General features: G+C 34.7%; 2 protein-coding genes and 1 non-coding gene across 4 annotated transcripts; 2 read left to right on the top strand and 1 right to left on the bottom strand.

Moving 5' to 3' along the window:
* The first annotated feature begins 1,448 nt into the window (after window positions 1–1,448).
* Window positions 1,449–1,964, top strand: LOC142172746 (uncharacterized). The gene has a single exon (XM_075236418.1). The coding sequence runs from the start codon at window positions 1,449–1,451 to the stop codon at window positions 1,962–1,964; it is 516 nt and encodes a 171-aa protein (XP_075092519.1).
* Window positions 1,965–3,563: 1,599 nt separating this feature from the next.
* LOC142173077 (U6 spliceosomal RNA) lies at window positions 3,564–3,666 on the top strand. Its single transcript, XR_012702507.1, has one exon. It is a non-coding gene; the product is annotated as a U6 spliceosomal RNA (small nuclear RNA).
* On the bottom strand, window positions 3,645–14,065 carry LOC107794091 (uncharacterized). 2 transcript variants are annotated; one of them, XM_016616547.2, is made up of 8 exons: window positions 13,657–14,065; window positions 11,867–11,974; window positions 11,119–11,766; window positions 10,116–10,186; window positions 4,806–5,261; window positions 4,637–4,720; window positions 4,445–4,542; window positions 3,645–3,988 (listed from the first exon to the last, which is right to left on the bottom strand). In XM_016616547.2, the coding sequence occupies exons 1-8, from the start codon at window positions 13,661–13,663 to the stop codon at window positions 3,916–3,918; spliced, it is 1,545 nt and encodes a 514-aa protein (XP_016472033.2). In that variant the 5' UTR covers window positions 13,664–14,065; the 3' UTR covers window positions 3,645–3,915. The 2 variants fall into 2 exon arrangements, with proteins under 2 accessions (XP_016472033.2, XP_016472034.2); XM_016616548.2 differs by having other exon boundaries at window positions 10,116–10,168; window positions 13,657–14,061.
* Between the last annotated feature and the right edge of the window lie 4,493 nt (window positions 14,066–18,558).

Raw genomic sequence — 18,558 nt, 5'->3', positions numbered from 1 at the left:
CACAATGACTCCACAAAAGCCCTATTTGATCTCAAATTGAAGGGAGCTTACATTAGCGGATACTTACATAAGGGGCAAGCATATGGTACTCAGAGTCGGACTTGTGACCTTCTTTTTGAGAGAGATGAGTGAAATTCCATTAACCTCGATCTGTGTGTCAATACTTAAAAGGTGAGGTTTGCTGAGAGAGAGTTGAGGATGTGAGAGTTTGGGTTCCACAATGACCAAAGTAAGTAAAAAGCTCGTTGATGAAACGTGTCAACTCTTGATGCTCTTGTGTCACACTTGATCCATAGTTTTCAAAGTTTTAAATGTGTTAATGATGCATTCGTATTGAGGGCAATTGTTAGTCCTAATTGATGCTTGTTGAGGTTATTTTAGGGTAGCTAGATTTACTTGGATGTTCCTTTAAGGGGTGGGTCTTATTTTATTTGCTTGAGGACAAGCAAAGGTTTAAGTTTGGGGGAGTTGATAAGTTAGGATTTTAACGTGTTATTGCCTCTGCTTGCCTATGCTTTTAATATAAATTGCTACAAATTAGTTCCTAAATGCTCACAAGTTATGCTTGATTGTAGGTTTGATCGACAAAGTAACGAAATGTCAAAGATCGACTCAAAAAGGAGTGAAACCTGCTCAAGTACTAAAGACCAAGAGAATTGAAGAAGAAAAGGGCCTAGTGCGGACCGCACAACAGTGACCGCAGCCACACTAGGAGGTTCAGAGACTTGACATATTCAGGCTAAAAGGCACGCGGCCGCGGTAGGATCTTTGCGGTCCGCGGTGGAGCTTCACGCCGCACTCCTGCGCTGTGCGGTCCGCGTTCATAAGGTTCAGGGAAGGGCATTTTTGATCACGCGGTCCACGGTCACGACTGCGCGGACCGCGCCAGTTGCCATCGCGGCCGTGGTACACTACCACGCGGTCCGCGTCCACCAGCTCAAGTCATCAAACAGTTAAAGTTCAAGAGCCAGTGCGGCCAAGAGAATATCAGTAGCTCAATGTCAGCCCTTAATTGACAAAATAGTAGGCAGAATAACCTCATGGATAGCAAAATTCCTATCTTATGATGGAAAGATTCAATTGATCAAAAGTTTCTAATCTCTATGCAAACTTACTGGGCACAAATCTTTGTGCTCCCTAAGAAGATTACTAAGCTAATTGAGGCAATATGCAGAAGCTTCTTGTGGACAAGTGAGGGCAACACCTCTAAGAAAGCATTGCTTGCATGGGAAAAAGTATGTATGCCCAAATCAGCAAGGGGATTCAATATTATAAGCATCACAATGTGAAACAAAGCTGCTATACGTAAACAATATTGGAATCTATGTAAATAGAAGAACAAACTCTGGATTCAGTGGATGCACAACTACTACATCAGCGGAAGGAACATATGGGAAGTCCAACTGAAGCAAACATCATGGATGATGAACAAGATTTTAAAAGCAAAGATGACATTTGAGGAAGCAGGACTTAACCTTGAGGATATCATGAAGATGAACAACTGTTCAATTAAGCAAATATATCATAAGCTGAGAGGAAGTTTCAACAAAGTGAGCTGGAGAAGAGTTGTATGCAGCAATGTTGGTTGCCCTAGGTGGACAGTTATATTAACATTGATAGCACATGGCAAGTTGTATACTAAAGATAGACTGAGTAAGTGGGGAATACAAATTGATCAGGAGTGTGTACTGTGCAGAAAAAAAAATGAAACTGTTCAGCATCTGTTCTTTGAGTGCTCATATGCAGCTGAATTGTGGGGTAATCTGCAAAATTGGCAAGTGATAAGAAGACCAATATATGGATGGTCTGAGGAACTAGCTTGGGCTGAAAAATGGCTGAAGAGGCAAAATGCAAGAACTGAATTATATAAGATGGCATTGGCAGCATGTGTATACTATGTGTGGCAAGAAAGGAATACCAGAATTTTCCAAGATAAAGTGAGACGATGTGAGGTGCTTGGCTAGATGATCATACAGGAACTACACTGTCGAAGCAATAAGCATGTGGAGAAAGTTTTAACTAGATTGTATTGGTACTCTATGTAATAGTCAAAACTATATAGCAATAGTAAGGTGGTTAGGGGGGGTGCGAAGTACAGATAGCTCAGGATATATGTAAAGGTTTTTTGATTTACTTGTAAATATTTTTCCTGGTAAATGGAAGTTTAATTACCAAAAAAAATTATATGATACCAAGTAGTATAACCATAAGATAACAAGTGTAGATTTTAGGACAAACTCCAACAAAATTGGAACTTTAAAATTATTTTATAATAAAAAATATTAAAAAATTGCTAATTCAAATCTATATTTATATCTTATTAAAATTCAAAGAAAAAGGCACCACATTAATCCAAGTGGTAGCCTAGAAAAACGCTACATGGCATAATTAGTTAATAACAAAGAAATTATTTATTGAAAATTAACAAAGAAATTAACTACTCAAACATACATGAGGGTGGTTTAGGTTAGTTAATTTATTTATTTCATTTTTTAAAATCATTTTCATTTTTCTTTTTTTGAAATAAAAAGTGTATTTACTCATTAAATTCAAACAATATTGAGAAAAATATAATAAAATTTAAAATAAAAAAATATTTTCAAGAGTAATAAAATATATATCTTCTATTATATTACAAAAAAAATTAGCAAAATATTAAACAAGTAATATGCTAATAATCTATCTATATATTATTAAAAGCCAAAGAAAAAGGCACCGCATTAATCTAAGTGGTAGCCTAGAAAAAAGCCACATGACATAATTAGTTAATAACAAAGAAATTATTTATTGAAAATTAACAAAGAAATTAACTATCTAAATTAACTACTCAAATATGGCTGAGGGTTGGTTTAGGTTAGTTAATCATTTTATTTCATTTTTTAAAATTATTCATTTTTTACTTTTTTGAAATAAAAAGTGCATTTATTCATTAAAATTCAAAATATATTATTGAGAAATTATAATAAAATTTAAAATAAAAAATATTTTCAAGAGTAATAAAATATATATCTTCTATTATATTACAAAAAAAAATTAGCAAACAAAAATATTAAACAAGTAATATGCTAATAATTTCTATTAACAATATAATTATACTAAACACTGGATAATATAATAAATAAAAATACATAACAAAAAGTTATTTGATGACTATATAAGTCCGTTTAATTTAATGGAGATTTTATTTATTAAAATCAGACAATATCTATTCTATTTATATATAATAAGAGGAGCAAATCATTGTGATAATTCCAAATATAGCCTGCATCTTATTGGACTAGTTGCCATTGTCAGAAACTATTTATATTTAATAGCCGAAAAAGTATATAAAATTTATATAATTTTTGTATATATATATATATATATATATATATATATATATATATATATATATATATATATATATTTTTGAAAGCGACTATACAATGTCATTTTCCCTTTATTTTCTATGATCATATTAGTAATCGAGTTGAATTACCTATTTAATTTCCAGATGATCATCAAGTTACTGTAGCAGTAACTGCAGGGAGGTTTGTTTTAATAAACTTGCCTCTTTTATATAAGTCCCTTATGGGACATCCGATAAGATTGGAACGATATAGAGTAAGTAGGCATGGCCTCTGTGCGAGGATGACACGCACAAATAGAGAAATGATCTCCTCTTCTGTATAACAGAAGTACCTTACTTTAAGCTAAATGACAATTGACAATATATATTACTCGCAGTATTCCTATTTCAGCATCAACCTACAAAATGGGATACAAATATTTTGAACTATACAAGCCCTGAAGGATCTCTTCACATGATGAAATACTTCAACTGTACAAATCCGAAGGAGTCCTATCGACACAGAAATCCAACAAATATCCCTAACTAATGGACCTGTTACTTTCCTTCAGTCAAAATCAAATCTTTTAATCGTCAAAGGAACTCGATTCTTCTGTTTCTTCATCTTCGCTAAAGCTACGGCGCATCTCTGCAGCAGTCCTATAGCAAACATAAACAGAGTCATTGCTAACCAGAGAAGTTTTCAAAATCTTTGGTTTTTGCTTGCAATATAATAAATAACACCTTGCTCCTATAATTGGTCATAGCAGGTAGGAAGTCTTTTTAAGATAACATCACAACTTAGCAACTGCCGAGAAGATAAATGCATGTACTAGAAAATATTAGCCTGCACTTTGTTCATGAATCAACCTTCTAGAGATGGATCGAGATAAGCAAATAAAGGTCTTAAATCAGTTCTAAGATGGCATGGCGCACAGCCATATATTCTTCTTTTTGACAAAAAAATTTATTTTGAGAAAGACAGCCATCATGTTACCATTTTAGATTCGAAATTGAATAAGAGAAGGCATTCAAAGGGTAAATAGGAATCTAGTCACAGATGCAGATTCATGCATACTAAGTGGTGTGCGATCAAGCTCTTTAAATTGGTCTAACCTTATCCGGTGATTTGTCTGCAGCGGAATTTCTAAGGCAGGAGCTCTCCTCAAGTATTCTTGATGGTCAGGGACTTCATCCATTGGACGATGTACAACCTTTAAATTTTAAAGTGGGGTTTAGAGAACTCATAAGCATGTCCAAACCAAAAGGAAGTTGCAAGAATTAAACCAAAACAACCATAAAGCTTACTCTTGTTTCATTGTGCCGGGGAACCTTCACACGAACTAGATCATGGTTTTCGTCAACTGCTGTCCTTTTTCCACTGATTTGATCCTATATATCATTTCAGGAAATAGGTATCAGGATTTGCTGAACCATAAAACAACGTACATAAAGCCAATATGGTACTATACTATACCTTTTCCACTATTTTGGGGAGCTCTCTCCCCTCAAAATTATGATAGTTAATTCCCTTATAATCAGAAGGCTTGCAATCAAAATGTTCCTTCTCAACAGCCTTAAGGCTCACTTCACTGTGGCTACTAAACCGAGGTTTCAATTGCTCCCCGTTGACTTTTCCAACGTAAGGATTTCGAAGACCATTGCTCGAACCAGTAATAGCTCTAATTTCTGCACGTCCATGTTTGGGCATAAACTTACAGCTGTCTCTGCTGTCAACTGCAATTTTTCTTGCAGAGCCTTCATACGTGTCTAATGATGAGTTCCACTTAGGATATTCATTATGCTCAGAGAAATTCGGCTTAGGCTTTAGGTTGAAGTGATATTCAGGATGAGCGGAATTGGTTTTTCTTTTGAAGCTCAAACCATCCAGATCAGAATCATGCGAGTTGGACTTGGAATTGGATCTGTGTCCCTGATGGGGCAATGCAAAAACAAAATATGTATAATTATAGAAACCACATATCACGAGACTTTGGTTCAGATAGTAAGATCTATATGGTAACTTGGAAAGATGAGTGGCCCTAAAAAACAAGTAAAGCACAATTCTGTTTTAGTCCATCCTAAAAATTAAAAGATACGTATATAAAAAGGAGTGATTTTTATTCCTAAGACAGAGGTTACTTCAGAGTACAGACTATTTATTGATTCCCAAGAAAGGTAAGTGACAAATGAAATCACTGGTGTAATCACAAAGCAGCCTTTTTATAAGAATTCAGGAATTCTCTTGATTAGTGCAACCATCACTTTCAAACTTTCAAAGGCGTGATTCTCATACCAGAGCTGATTTTAAAAGTAATTCAACAGAACTCAAGCAGCCTACAAAACCTTACTTTACTTTGCTAAAGATTCCATTAATGTACTAATCTTTATTCTTGGACAGTAATTCCACTGAATTTGGAGAAGGTTAAGTCATGATATAAAGAATCTAATCTGGTACGTTACACCAAGTACTGGTAAATCCCTTGGAGAAAAGCATTTTTATTGTAACAAAGTGATTAGACTAGTAATAAGAAGTGTATTATACTATTTATCAGAAATAATAATGTTTAAAGAAAACTGACAACACTGAAGCAACAATCAGAACCTTCCATTTCTTTGCTAAAAGTTTCCGGTGCTATAACAATCCTTATTCTGATAAGTCAACAGCTATAATCATTTTTATCTGAAGATAGTAATCCCTTGTAAATTTAAAATAGGTTTGCCATGAATGACCCAATCCGGTATCTTATAGTCCAGTTGAAACAAGTCTCTCTTCACGGACAAAAGGAAGAGAAAAATTCTAAAGTTCCCAACAAATACGAAGGAAAATATGGAATAATATTTAAAGAGTAAGTTTTTATTTTGATGAAGTAAGATATTTCATTAACAAGCATCCAGAAGATGCAAATACATATCTATCTTACCTTATCAAAAAAAGAAAAGAGAAGAAGAAGATGCAAATACATAGAAGGAAAAAAAAAAATACCTCCTGTATATTGGATGTGCATTTTTAAGAATTTTTTTTTGGTAAGTTACAAACTTTGGGCCAATAATCCAACCTTGAAGCACTCTAATTCGCCAAAGATGCAAGCCAAGAAAAATATTATTGAATTTCTACAAGCTTTTGTGAGAAAATACTGGGTCTACCGGAAGCAACCTCCCTGCCTTTTAAAAGGCAGGGGTAAGGTCTGTGTACACTCTACCCTCCCCGCACCCGGAATATACTGGGTTTGTTTGTTGTTGTTTTGTGAGATAATAACTAATTCAATAATTTTGGCCTCCATACCGGTAATCAAAAGGGAAATCTAGTCCATCAAAGATGTGCCATCTAAGAATTTACCAAAGAAGTCTGCAAGCTTCAAATATGTTTCAACATTTCATATCACACAATGGTTTGAAGTACAGTTAATACTTATATATACAAATTTGTGCAGTTTTGCTATAGCATAGTTCTAAATATGGCACTTCCTAAGTTCCTTCGCTTCAACAATCAAGTAGTAAAGTGGGAGTGGAATGAGTATTGATGGAGAGGAATATACAAATTTCATTCCATCCCGCATTAAACAAGAAACTCTTCCTAGAGTTTGTTCTGATCACACACCCTTAATGCTACAGTGTGGTAGCTGGGTTCACACAAATCCTACTTCAAATTTGAAAACTGGTGGCTGGAGACTGAAGGCTTCTCTGACAGAGTCCAGAACTGGTGGACATCCTTCATCTTTGAAGGTAGACCGGACTATATCCTTGCTTGCAAACTAAAGGCCTTGAAAGGCAAACTGAGAGAATGGAGCTTGAATAGCTATGGCAACCTGGAGAGGGGGAAAAATATCATACTGAACCAAATAGCTGAGTTGGATGCTATCCAACAACAGAGGAACCTTAATGAGGAGGAGATGGCTAGGAGAACAAACCTATCCATAGAATTTGAAGAATATGCTACAAAGGAGGAAATTGCCTGGAGACAAAGATCTAGGGCTCTATGGCTCAAACAAGGAGATAGGAACACCAAGTTCTTCCAAAGAACTGCCAATGCACATAAAAGATTCAACAACATCAGCAAATTGGAGGTAAATGGGGATAGTATTGAAGAACCAGCTGAGATCAAAAAGGAGATTATCGACTTCTATCAGAAGCTATACTCTGAATCAGAAGTATGGAGGCCAACCTGCAATATGAACAATTGCCCATCTATTTCTGAAGCTGAAGTACAGACATTGCAAAATGTTTTCGAGGAGAATGAAGTTTTTGAATGCTTAAAGGCTTGTGCAATAGACAAAGCTCCGGGACCGGATGGGTACACTATGGGCTTTTTCATCAAATGCTGGGATATGGTGAAACCGGACATCATGGCTACTATTCAAAACTTTCATTCTCAGGAGTTCTTGGCATTGATTCCTAAGAAGGGTGGTGCAAAGGAGTTAAGGGACTTCAGGCCTATCAGCCTCATAGGCAGCATCTATAAACTGATAGAAAGATAAGGGTGATGCACAAATTGGTAGACTCACAGCAAATGGCATTTATAAAAGGGAGACAAATCACAGATGCAGTACTGATTGCAAATGAATGTGTAGATTCCAGACTCAAGGAGAAGAAGATGGGAATTATGTGCAAATTAGACATTGAAAAGGCTTTTGACCATGTCAACTGGAAATTTTTGCTAGGAACTCTCCAGAAGAAGGGATTTGGTAGGAAATGGGTCAACTGGATCAGATTCTGTATAAGCACTGTCAAGTTCTCCATCCTGATCAATGGAGCCCCTGAAGGTTTTTTCCCCTCGGAAAGGGGTTTGAGACAAGGAGACCCCTTATCCCCTTTCCTGTTCATTCTTGCTATGGAAGGGCTTAACTATATGTTAAGAACAGCACAGGGCAATGGATGGATTAAAGGTTTCAACGTTGCAAAAAAACAACTGGACAGATTAGAGGTTACTCACCTTCAATATGCAGATGATACCCTCATTTTCTGTGATGCTGATGTGACCCAAGTAAAGTATCTAAGAGTGATCCTCATAATCTTCGAAGCCATCTCTGGTCTACATATCAACGGGAGGAAAAGCCAAATTTTTCCGGTCAATGAGGTCTCTAATATTCAGCTGCTGGCAGGTGTTCTGGAGGTAAAATTGGTTCTATCCCAACCATTTACTTGGGGATGCCTTTGGGTGCTAAAAGCAAATCCAAGGATATATGGAATGGAGTTCTGAAAAAATGTGAGAAAAAACTAGCAAGATGGAAATCGAACTACATTTCTTTGGGTGGTAGATTGGTCCTCATTAACTCTGTACTAGATGCCCTCCCCACATATATGATGTCCCTATTTCCTATACCTGCCAATGTAGAGAAAAGACTGGACACCTTGAGAAGAAACTTCCTCTGGCATGGAAACAAAGAGAAGAAGGGTTTTCACCTAGTCAAATGGAAAACATTGACCCTCAGTAAAAAGAAGGGAGGTCTAGCAGTCAGGAATTTGAAACTGCAGAACAAAAGCCTTTTGATGAAATGGCTCTGGAGGTTTACAAGGGAGGATCAAGCTTTGTGGAGCAAGGTTATAAAGGCTAAATACGGAATGGAAGGATTCTGGATGACTAAGCAGGTAAACAATGCTTATGGAACCAGCTTATGGAGAACTATAAGGAATCTGTGGCCAAACCTTGCTGTCAAACTTCAACTCAAAGTAAGAGATGGAAGGAAAACTCTCTTCTGGGAAGATAACTGGTTAGGTATTGGTTATCTTATGAACCATTTTCCTGACATTTATGCTCTGAATCAACAACACAGAGCCACAGTACACCATCTTAGAGGGGCAAATGCTTGGAACCTCACTTTCAGAAGACCTTTACATGATTGGGAGCTGCCCAGAATTACAGATCTTTTCAATACTCTGGAGCTATGCAATGGATTACAGGAGGGAGATGACAGACTTAGGTGGTGCCAAAACAGCAGCGGGGTGTACACATTCAGCTCAACCTACAAATACCTAAACCAAGATGGTGGACAAGTCAACCTATGGCCTTGGAAATACATCTGGAGGGTCAAAATACCATACAAAATGGCATGTTTAGTCTGGCTGGTAGCTAGAGAAACAGTTTTAACACATGATAACTTGAGGAGAAGGGGAATACCAATCTGTTCGAGATGTTACTTATGTGGTCAAGAGGTAGAGACAATCAGCCATCTGTTTCTACATTGTAGAGTGACCAGTCAGTTGTGGGACTTATTCGTCAACCTCAGAGGCATTAGATGGTCAATGCCAGGAAGAACATCTGAACTATTGTCAACCTGGAATGAAGGGGGGAAGTGCACTGCCTCCAACAAAGACAGGTGGAAAATTGTCCCTGCAACTATTTGGTGGACAATATGGAAGGAGAGGAACGCAAGATGTTTTGAGGATTCAACTAGTTCTATTCAGAAAATTAAGATGAATTGTATTCTTCTTTTTTGTTTTTGGTGTAAAAAAGAATACAGTGTTGACTTAAGAGTCAATTCTACAGGTCCTAGACTCCTTGTAAGATGAGCAAGGATTAGAATAGGGAGCTCTGTAGGCTTTTGTAAACTTTTTTTTCCAACACAACCTTTGTGCTGAAGATTGATTAATACAAACATACCTGCTACATTGTCAAAAAAACAATCAAGTAGTAAAGGGTAAAAAATATCGTCTAAATTCTAGTTTTAATTGAGTTGCCATAACAAATTAAGCATTCTTGTGGAATATGCAGAACATTCACGGTTTTGAAATTCCTAAATTGACGTCTACCAAACCAATTAAGAGGACTGCGGCAAGATCCACTTACATTTGACCGCCTGCAGACGTTGGACATATCTGGTGAGCAATCTGGAACAGGTTCTGTAGAATAATAAGGGTCTGTGAAAAATTCATATGACAGTATCAGTGAGCAATGCTTTGTATCAGGAAACTAAGTTACTTGGGAATCCATATTTCAGACATACAACCAAGAAATGTAACATTAAGAATATAAACTTGCAGATATATAACAGAGTTGAGGTGATACTGGACATACTAATAAGCGCTTGACATTCAGCATGAAAAATCCCTCAAACTCTTATTGTAAATACAGAACCAAGGTTGACATCTATGTCAATATCATACACCACCCGGCACGGACTAATGCCTATGAATAATTTGAAAAACAAAATTTCATGTATATAATAAAGTGCTCAGCATAGTTGATAAAACAATGAAACTGTTCCAATTTTAATCCCCTCAGATGTGAAGAAGATGAGTTTAACAGTTATTGCCCAATATATGGAAGACGCAGCAAAAGCTGAAGCAAAACATAGCTGACAGCATAATCATATTTCTAAGATAAAGCTATCTGTATCATGTTTTTCTGTGATAAAGCTTTGATAAGACAAAAAATTGTGTATTCATATAAAATATGACACGTGAACAAGTAAGCAGCCACGCTGAATAAGAACTAAGCATGGCAAAGCAGAAAAAGGAGGCATCTTCTTGAAAGATTAAGGCATACGAGCTGGAAAAAAAGAGAGTAATTCCAGACAGCATAAAACTTGGAGGAAAGGAAGAGAGAAGGAAAAGAGGGAGAAAAGAATAAGTAGTATACCAAATAGTAACAACAGGGAATGCAAAACTTGGATAACCAAAACACCAAAAAATAGTCGAGCATTTGACCTCGCCATTGACAGAGGAGGAGGAGGAGGAGGAAAGAAAAGGAAGAGAGAAGAAAAAGAATAAGTAGTACCAAATAGAAACAACAGGGAATACAAAACTTGGATAACCAAAACACCAAAAAACAAACAAGCATTTGACCTCACCATTGACAGGATTTGGCACTGATGATTCAAAAGCACCAGGTGGAAGTGGATCAAACTCAACACCAAGTGCTGGACCATCCAGCCGATAGTGCCTCCCCAATTGCCTCTTCACAGCAGTAATTGCAGCGTTCTCTACCTGACCCTTTACTTTTAAATAGCCAGATGGGCCATTCTTTGGTTTTACACCCTTAAAGTCAGCAGGCAAATTCTGTGATATGTATCTCGAAGTTGCTATATCATATGATTCTGCATTGTGTGAAAAACATTCATTCCTTAACGAAGAGCTACTTCTTGAAGATGCGTCATCCATGGGATTAGACTTCCCTCTAAAATGAGTGCCAACCTCATATGTCACATCTGCAGTTGAGAATTCTGGGCCAGTTAATCTTCTACTCTCAACTTCCCGATGATCAAATCTCTTATCATCCGCTTGCTTAGTGCTACCACAAGAATCCTGCCTAAATCCACTGCCATGGTCCTGAATGACGCCACTTGAACGATCTTGTCTTCCATTTGCATATCTTTCCCCGTTTGACAGCCTCTTGTCCTTCAACCGCCTATGACAAAACCAACCAGAAATTTGCTTTTCTGTTAATCCCGATGACTCTGCCAGATCAGCTTTCATCTCATCGGTAGGGTACTTGTGTTCTGAAAATTTATAAGCTTTCTCTTATTGCGATGTCTGAAACAACAGGTATGATGTAGTAGCTAATTGCAAAACAAAAAAATAGTAAATACGATCTCTTACCCTCATAAAGTTTCTCTAGAGCTTCGACCTGAGCACGTGTCTTGATTATTCTTTTCTTGTTTTTCTCAGGGTGACCTTTATCGTCTTCAGAATGCACTTCACATAAATCTGCAAAAGGTTAACAACTTAACTATTATCCAAGCAGGAAATAAAGACTATTAACTGTTCCGACAATAATAGATTCTACTTGAAAAAGAAATAATATTTGCTATTCTGTATATAAATTGAACAAACTTCATAACTATTATATGAAACATCAAGGATCCAAAACCAAAAAGAAAATAGAAAAGAATTTTTTCTCAAGGAATCTAGAGACCGAAGATGGTATTGTATCTACCGGTAAGCATTTAAAAGAAGGGGACTTTGGAAGGGGTCATGTGTAACAATTCTGTGATAATGGACCACTTCAAAAGATGATCCGTACAAAAGACGAAACAATAGTTCATTACTTAACTCCTCCCTATCTCATCTGAATTGACTCTAGTCACATTTACCTATATCACTTTAGCACATCCATATAATTTATTTTGAGTTTAACTTGAAAGTGAATTCCAGTACTAATGGAAAAGGACAGGAAAGGGGCATTCCCTATTTCAAATACACTATGTACTTGATAACCAGTGATCTTAGTCATGCACCTAGCATAGAAAGAAAAAAATGCTATCTCAACCATCATCATCTCAAGTTTCAACCACTTTTTATTAATCAGGACTCAATTTCATTCCCTGTCATCATAACCAATTAACACCTCCCTTGTCAGGACACTGCAAATATCATATTACAAATAAGGTAATCTGCATACCAGCAAAACATTCCAATCCCCACCTCCTAAAAGGCACACAAAACCACAAAATACCTACATTGCACATAAATCTCAAGGTATAAAGGAATATTCAACAACAACTTGCCCACTCCTCTGGAACCATTATTAATCAATATCAATCAACTGCGCCCAATCCCTGATAGATTATTTGAATCCTCAATATCACCATGATTTACAATATTTATACACCATGAACTATCAGATATTAACATTCTCTACTAAAGAGAACATCAAGGCTTAATCCCCGTACAAAAACCGAACGATCAATCTCTCAAAAAAGAACACCTAAAGCTCATCAGCTGCAAAATCAGAATCTTTAACTCACAACAATACTGAAACTGTAATTTACCCATAGAACTCAACTTAAAACAGCACATAAAATCGAAGAAACACCTACAGTTGCAAAATCCAACACAGTGGTAAAACACCCAGAATTACATTTGATTTTGATCTGTAACCAAAGAAGGTAGAATTTTGATACCTTCCACTATGATTTATCACCAAAAATAACATCTAACTCAATATCACAGAACTAAAAATTGCAAAACCTTAAACCCACAACAATGCAGAAACTGTAATTTACCCATAGAACTCAACTTAAAACAGCACATAAAATCGAAGAAACACCTACAGTTGTAAAATCCAACACAGTGGTAAAACACCCAGAATTACATTTTGATTTTGATCTGTAACCAAAGAAGGTAGATTTTGATACCTTCCATTATGATTTATCACCAAAACAGAACATCTAACTCAATATCACAGAACTAAAAATTGCAAAACTTTAAACCCGCAACAATGCAGAAACTGTAATTTACCCATAGAACTCAACTTAAAACTGCACACAAAACCCAATATTTCTAAAACAGAAAAAAACGCCTATAATTGTAAAATCCAACACAGCGGTAAAACACCAAATTACAATTAAATTTTGATCTGTAATGAAAAAAAGGTCAAATTTTTATACCTTCCATGATAATTTTTCACCAAAATTTTTGTGGGTTTTCGCCTATTTCCACTACTCTTTGCTCTATCACCTCAAAGACTCAACCTTGATGCGTTCCCAGACGGAGAATGCAAGAATTGAAGCAACCTTTTGTGCATCTTATGCAGAGGAAGAAATTGGAGGAAAAAAAAAGATTTGTATATACAAAATAAATAATCAATAAAATTGTAATTTGATACAAATCTGGATTGGAGAAAGCATTATTATCAGAAGGGTAAGAGAATTGTTGTGCAAATAAAGGAAAAAATTAAATGGTAATTGGGAATAAGTTATGGACTTATGGTTTTGCTTCGAGTTCTTTTCTTCTTTATTACACGTTCGTCTTCTCTCTCTGTATTTTCAATTAATTTTTCTGAATTTATTTCTCACTTTACTACTGCGGCAAAATAAATAAATAGCGCTACTTCCTAAATTCTCCCTTTTCTTTTGTTTATTGATTTTTACAGTTTTTTTTTTAATTAAATGCTTTCAGTTTTGCACCCTGTGAAAGAGGACTTTTTTTTTCTTTTTTCGGGAAAGGGGGCTTTGTTTGACAATACCACCAAAAATAAGATATTTATTAATCTTCAAGTTGTTTTTAGGGGTTAACCCTCCTATAGTCACGGTGTTGATGATTCGGTTTGGATCGTTTTTTCTTAAAAAAAAACCAAATCAAATAAGTTAGTTTTTCAAATATTAGAACCAAATCAAACCAATTAAGTCAGTTTTTTCTCGATTCGGTTTATGACAGGTTTTCGGTTTTTTCTTAAATATAAGACACACTACCAAACACACATTTCGGCGACCACATTTTCAACGTAACACTATCAAATCAATTGCACTTTGAGAAATCTATTATTTACCAAGATATATTGATGATAATTGAATCAAATAGTGATGAATAATTTAAGGACTCAATTAAAAATATATTATTTTTAACATGAAATAGATTTTTACATTTAACAAAAGAAAACTACCAATTAAACTAGAATGTAAAGGTAAAGAATTGTACTAAAAGTGCAAATGATTAATATTTACTATAAGATTTTTAAAACTTTGTATAAAAGTATATATATATAGGTGTAATACTAAACTTAAAATAGTTACTCCTATATTCGGTTTGGTTCGGTTTTTTAATTAAAACCAAAACCAAACCAAAAAGTATCGATTTTTTTGGTCGGTTTGGTTCGGGTTTTCGGATTTTTATGAACACTACCGGTAGGGGTGTTCATGGTTCGTTTTGGATCGGTTTTTCCCTATAAAAAAAACCAAACCAAGTAAGTCGGTTTTTTAAATATTAGAACCAAACCAAATCAATTAAGTCGGTTTTTTCTACATTCGGTTTATGTCGGGTTTTGTCAGTTTTTCGAGTTTTCGGTTATTTGTCGGTTTTTTCTTAAATATAAGATATACGCTACCAAACACACTTCCGGGGACCACATTTTCAACGTAACACTATCAAATCAATTGCTCGTTAAAAAATCTATTATTTACCAAGATATATTGATGATAATTGAATCAAATAGTGATGAATAATTTAATGACTCAATTAAAAATATATTATTTTTAACATGAAATGGATTCTTACACTTAACAAAAGAAAACTACCAATCAAACTAGAATGTAAAGGTAAAGAACTATACTAAAAGTGCAAACTATTAACATTTACCATTAAATTTTTGAAACTTTGTATAAAAATATACATATATATAGGTGTAATAATAAATTTGAATTTGAAATAGCTACTCCTATAGTCGATTTTTCGGGTTTTTTTTCTAATTAAGACCAAAACCAAATCAAATTTGATCGGTTTTTAAAATTCAAAACCAAAACCAAACTTATTCGATACCTATAAATTGACACTTATTATTAATAAAGCTTATTGGGGTTTTTTGGTCAGTTTGGTTTGGTTTGGTTATATAACCAAGAAACAATTAAATTTATTTTTAAAAAATTACTCTCATATATGTATCCCTAAAAAGTCTTTTATTCCTCACATTAACTATGCTGCAATATTTAATTAAGGGTAGTTTAGTCATACTAACTACTTTTATCTAGAATTTAATATTTTCTTACGAGATGCGTCCAAAGTAAATTGATCACTTATTGTGAACTGGATGGAGTAATTATTAATGTATCTAGTACACAAAAAATTATATTAATGATTTTTTTAAAATAAGAATTATATGAGACTCTCTTTGGGTTCACATGGTAAATGCAAATCATACATTCATTGTATTCAGAAATTAAATACTTCAATTTTGTCACTATTCTCTTCTCTTGATTTGTCATATTGTAGGTGTCTGAAATATAAGGCAAAAGAAAGGAAATTGACTTAGCAACAACTAAAGGAAACCCATAGTTTGAAAATATGTTATTGGATTATTGTCATCGGATTATTTAATTAATTAGGTAACATTTTACCTAATTAACGATTTACAATAATTCAATAAGCTTTATTAATAATAATTTTATTCTTAGGTGTAAAAGCCACCTTAGGGCTTAGAGACCTTCGTTTTAAAATTTTCACACTTGCGGTCTCCTCACTCTTCAGACTTTAGGTAAGTTTTAGTTAGCGTTTGGCTTTAGATTCCCAAATTTATTTTGAAAATTCTGATTTAGGTCAAGTTTAGTTTGAAGATGAAATGTGTTTGGACATCAGTTTTCAAAACATGTTTCCCAAATTTATTTTAAAAAAACATGAAACATGACTTATACCCACAAGTTCTAAAAACTATCACAAATACCCAATAGTACCATTATCAATAACTTTCATAATATTATCGGAAATCATAGTCCTGAACATAAATAAATTTGGTACAAAATTATTATAATAATAATGAACTACATGATACACTATCAGATGACCGAGAAGACGAAGTAATATTGTTACAAAATAATAAATGGTGGGCTCTTTTATAAAATACAAAAGTTTGGGGCAATTTTTAAAAAACGTAATAGTGATATTTTGGCCCAAAAACTGCCATTGAGCTGGTTTTGAGATTTGGGATTTCGCCAAAATATAGGCAAAATCTATGGTCCAACATGTGTCTGCCAAATAAAACCCAAATTTATTTTGGCAAAATTTATGACCAAACGGGTCCTTAATATCAGTGCTAAAAGAATATTACATGTCTATACTCCCTCTGTTTCATATTATTTATCGTATTTTTCTTTACACGCTTATTAAGAAATATTAAATTAAAAATAAATAAACTATTTTACTCTTACGTATGTCTTAAGATAAAATCTCTATTCATTGAATATATATTCTATTTATGTATTATATTTATCTTTAAGAACAATTATTACTAATGATAAAAAAGGGGAAAAAATTGTTTTAAACTTTTAAAATGATAATTAATTTGAGATAATTATTTCTAGTAATCACGAACTAATAATATGAGATATAGGAGGTAGTATTTGTTAAAAACCAACTACATACAGAACTATTAAGTAATGCCATCCAGCAACCTCTATAGTTGATCGATTAAGACATTACTTATATCCATCTTCTAAACTCATAAAGCTCCTGATTAAAAAAATTATTAATCATCTTGTCATCTCCTTGATCACTAAGGCATTACTTCATCTTATCAGGTAAATCAATAAGTGAATTGTTATGATCAAATCGATTAACTGATATCCAATAACTGATATTTTATTAGTTCAATTATTAATTTGGCATATTTATAAACCAGATGACTGATATTGTTGAATCGCTGAATCGATAACATTTAAAAGCAAACCGAATCGACTAATTGATAGTAGACTATAATTATGTATTTTAGTCGTTTATTACTCTCTAATTTACTACACTTTAATTGAGTTTGAGATTTAATCGCTAGTGTTTTGCACTAAATGTGTGTTTTATGCCTTGTAGGAGTGATTTCGATCTATGTAGATATTATTGGATGAATTCAAGCTATTCTGGAGCTTTGAAGTCTGATTAAAAGCTCAGGGATTAAGTTGGGATCGTGTTCGGGGATCAACAGATGATAGTGCACTTTAAGGACGAAACGAAAAATCGAGCAGGCATACTGCGTATTGTCCAGTAAAATGCACATAATTTTTCGCTTATAAATTCGTTTGGGCTTCACAATATATCATTGGAAAGCTATTTAAAAGGGCTACAATTTTCATGTTTTAAACTTTTTTCAAATTCCCACAGTCGCGGCACGTGGGGCGGCGCGGCTGCCTATTTTGCTCCTGCCTCGAAATTGCAAGGTTCCTGATAAAGTCCAATACCACCCCGCATGGCGTGTCACCTCATGCGGTGCGCCTGTGCACTTTTTACAGAGTAACAATCCTATTTCGCGTAGGAGAAGGTAATTTCGGTTTGGCCTGACCCTACATGGTATAAATACATATAAAACTTTATTTTGAGGGACTTTTGACATACTTTAGACCTAGGGGACACACGGAGCATTCGGGAGAAAGGCTATATTAGATTTCTTCATCGCTTCTTAGTATTTTCAATTATTCAACATTAATGACTTTGTCTGATACTATCATGAGTGGCTAAAACCCATAGTTCTGGGGTTGTGGTTTAGCCATGAGTATTGTTGTTTGAAGTTGACTTAACCTTGATTATAATTCACTAATTGTCACGACCCCAAACCGGCCCGGTCGTGATGGCGCCTCTCGTGAAAACAAGGCCAGCCGACACAACACTCACCTTAACTCTTTAGGCATTAAGAGTCATTTTTAGGTCTTTAAATTAAACAATGTTTCATAATAGAATCCTGGAATAACAGTGCGGAATAAAATATCAGCCCGGCATCGGAGTGTCACTAGTCATGAACAACTATCAAGGTCTGAATACAACAAAAGTCTAAAAATGTACTAAATACAGTAACAACAATGAGGGGAAGGAAGCGGTGC

Source organism: Nicotiana tabacum, chromosome 18 (genome assembly GCF_000715075.1).
Source record: "Nicotiana tabacum cultivar K326 chromosome 18, ASM71507v2, whole genome shotgun sequence".
In the NCBI taxonomy this organism is placed as follows: Eukaryota; Viridiplantae; Streptophyta; class Magnoliopsida; order Solanales; family Solanaceae; genus Nicotiana; species Nicotiana tabacum.
The sequence above is the reverse complement of the archived record's forward strand: the minus strand, read 5'-3'. Positions and strand labels throughout refer to the sequence as shown.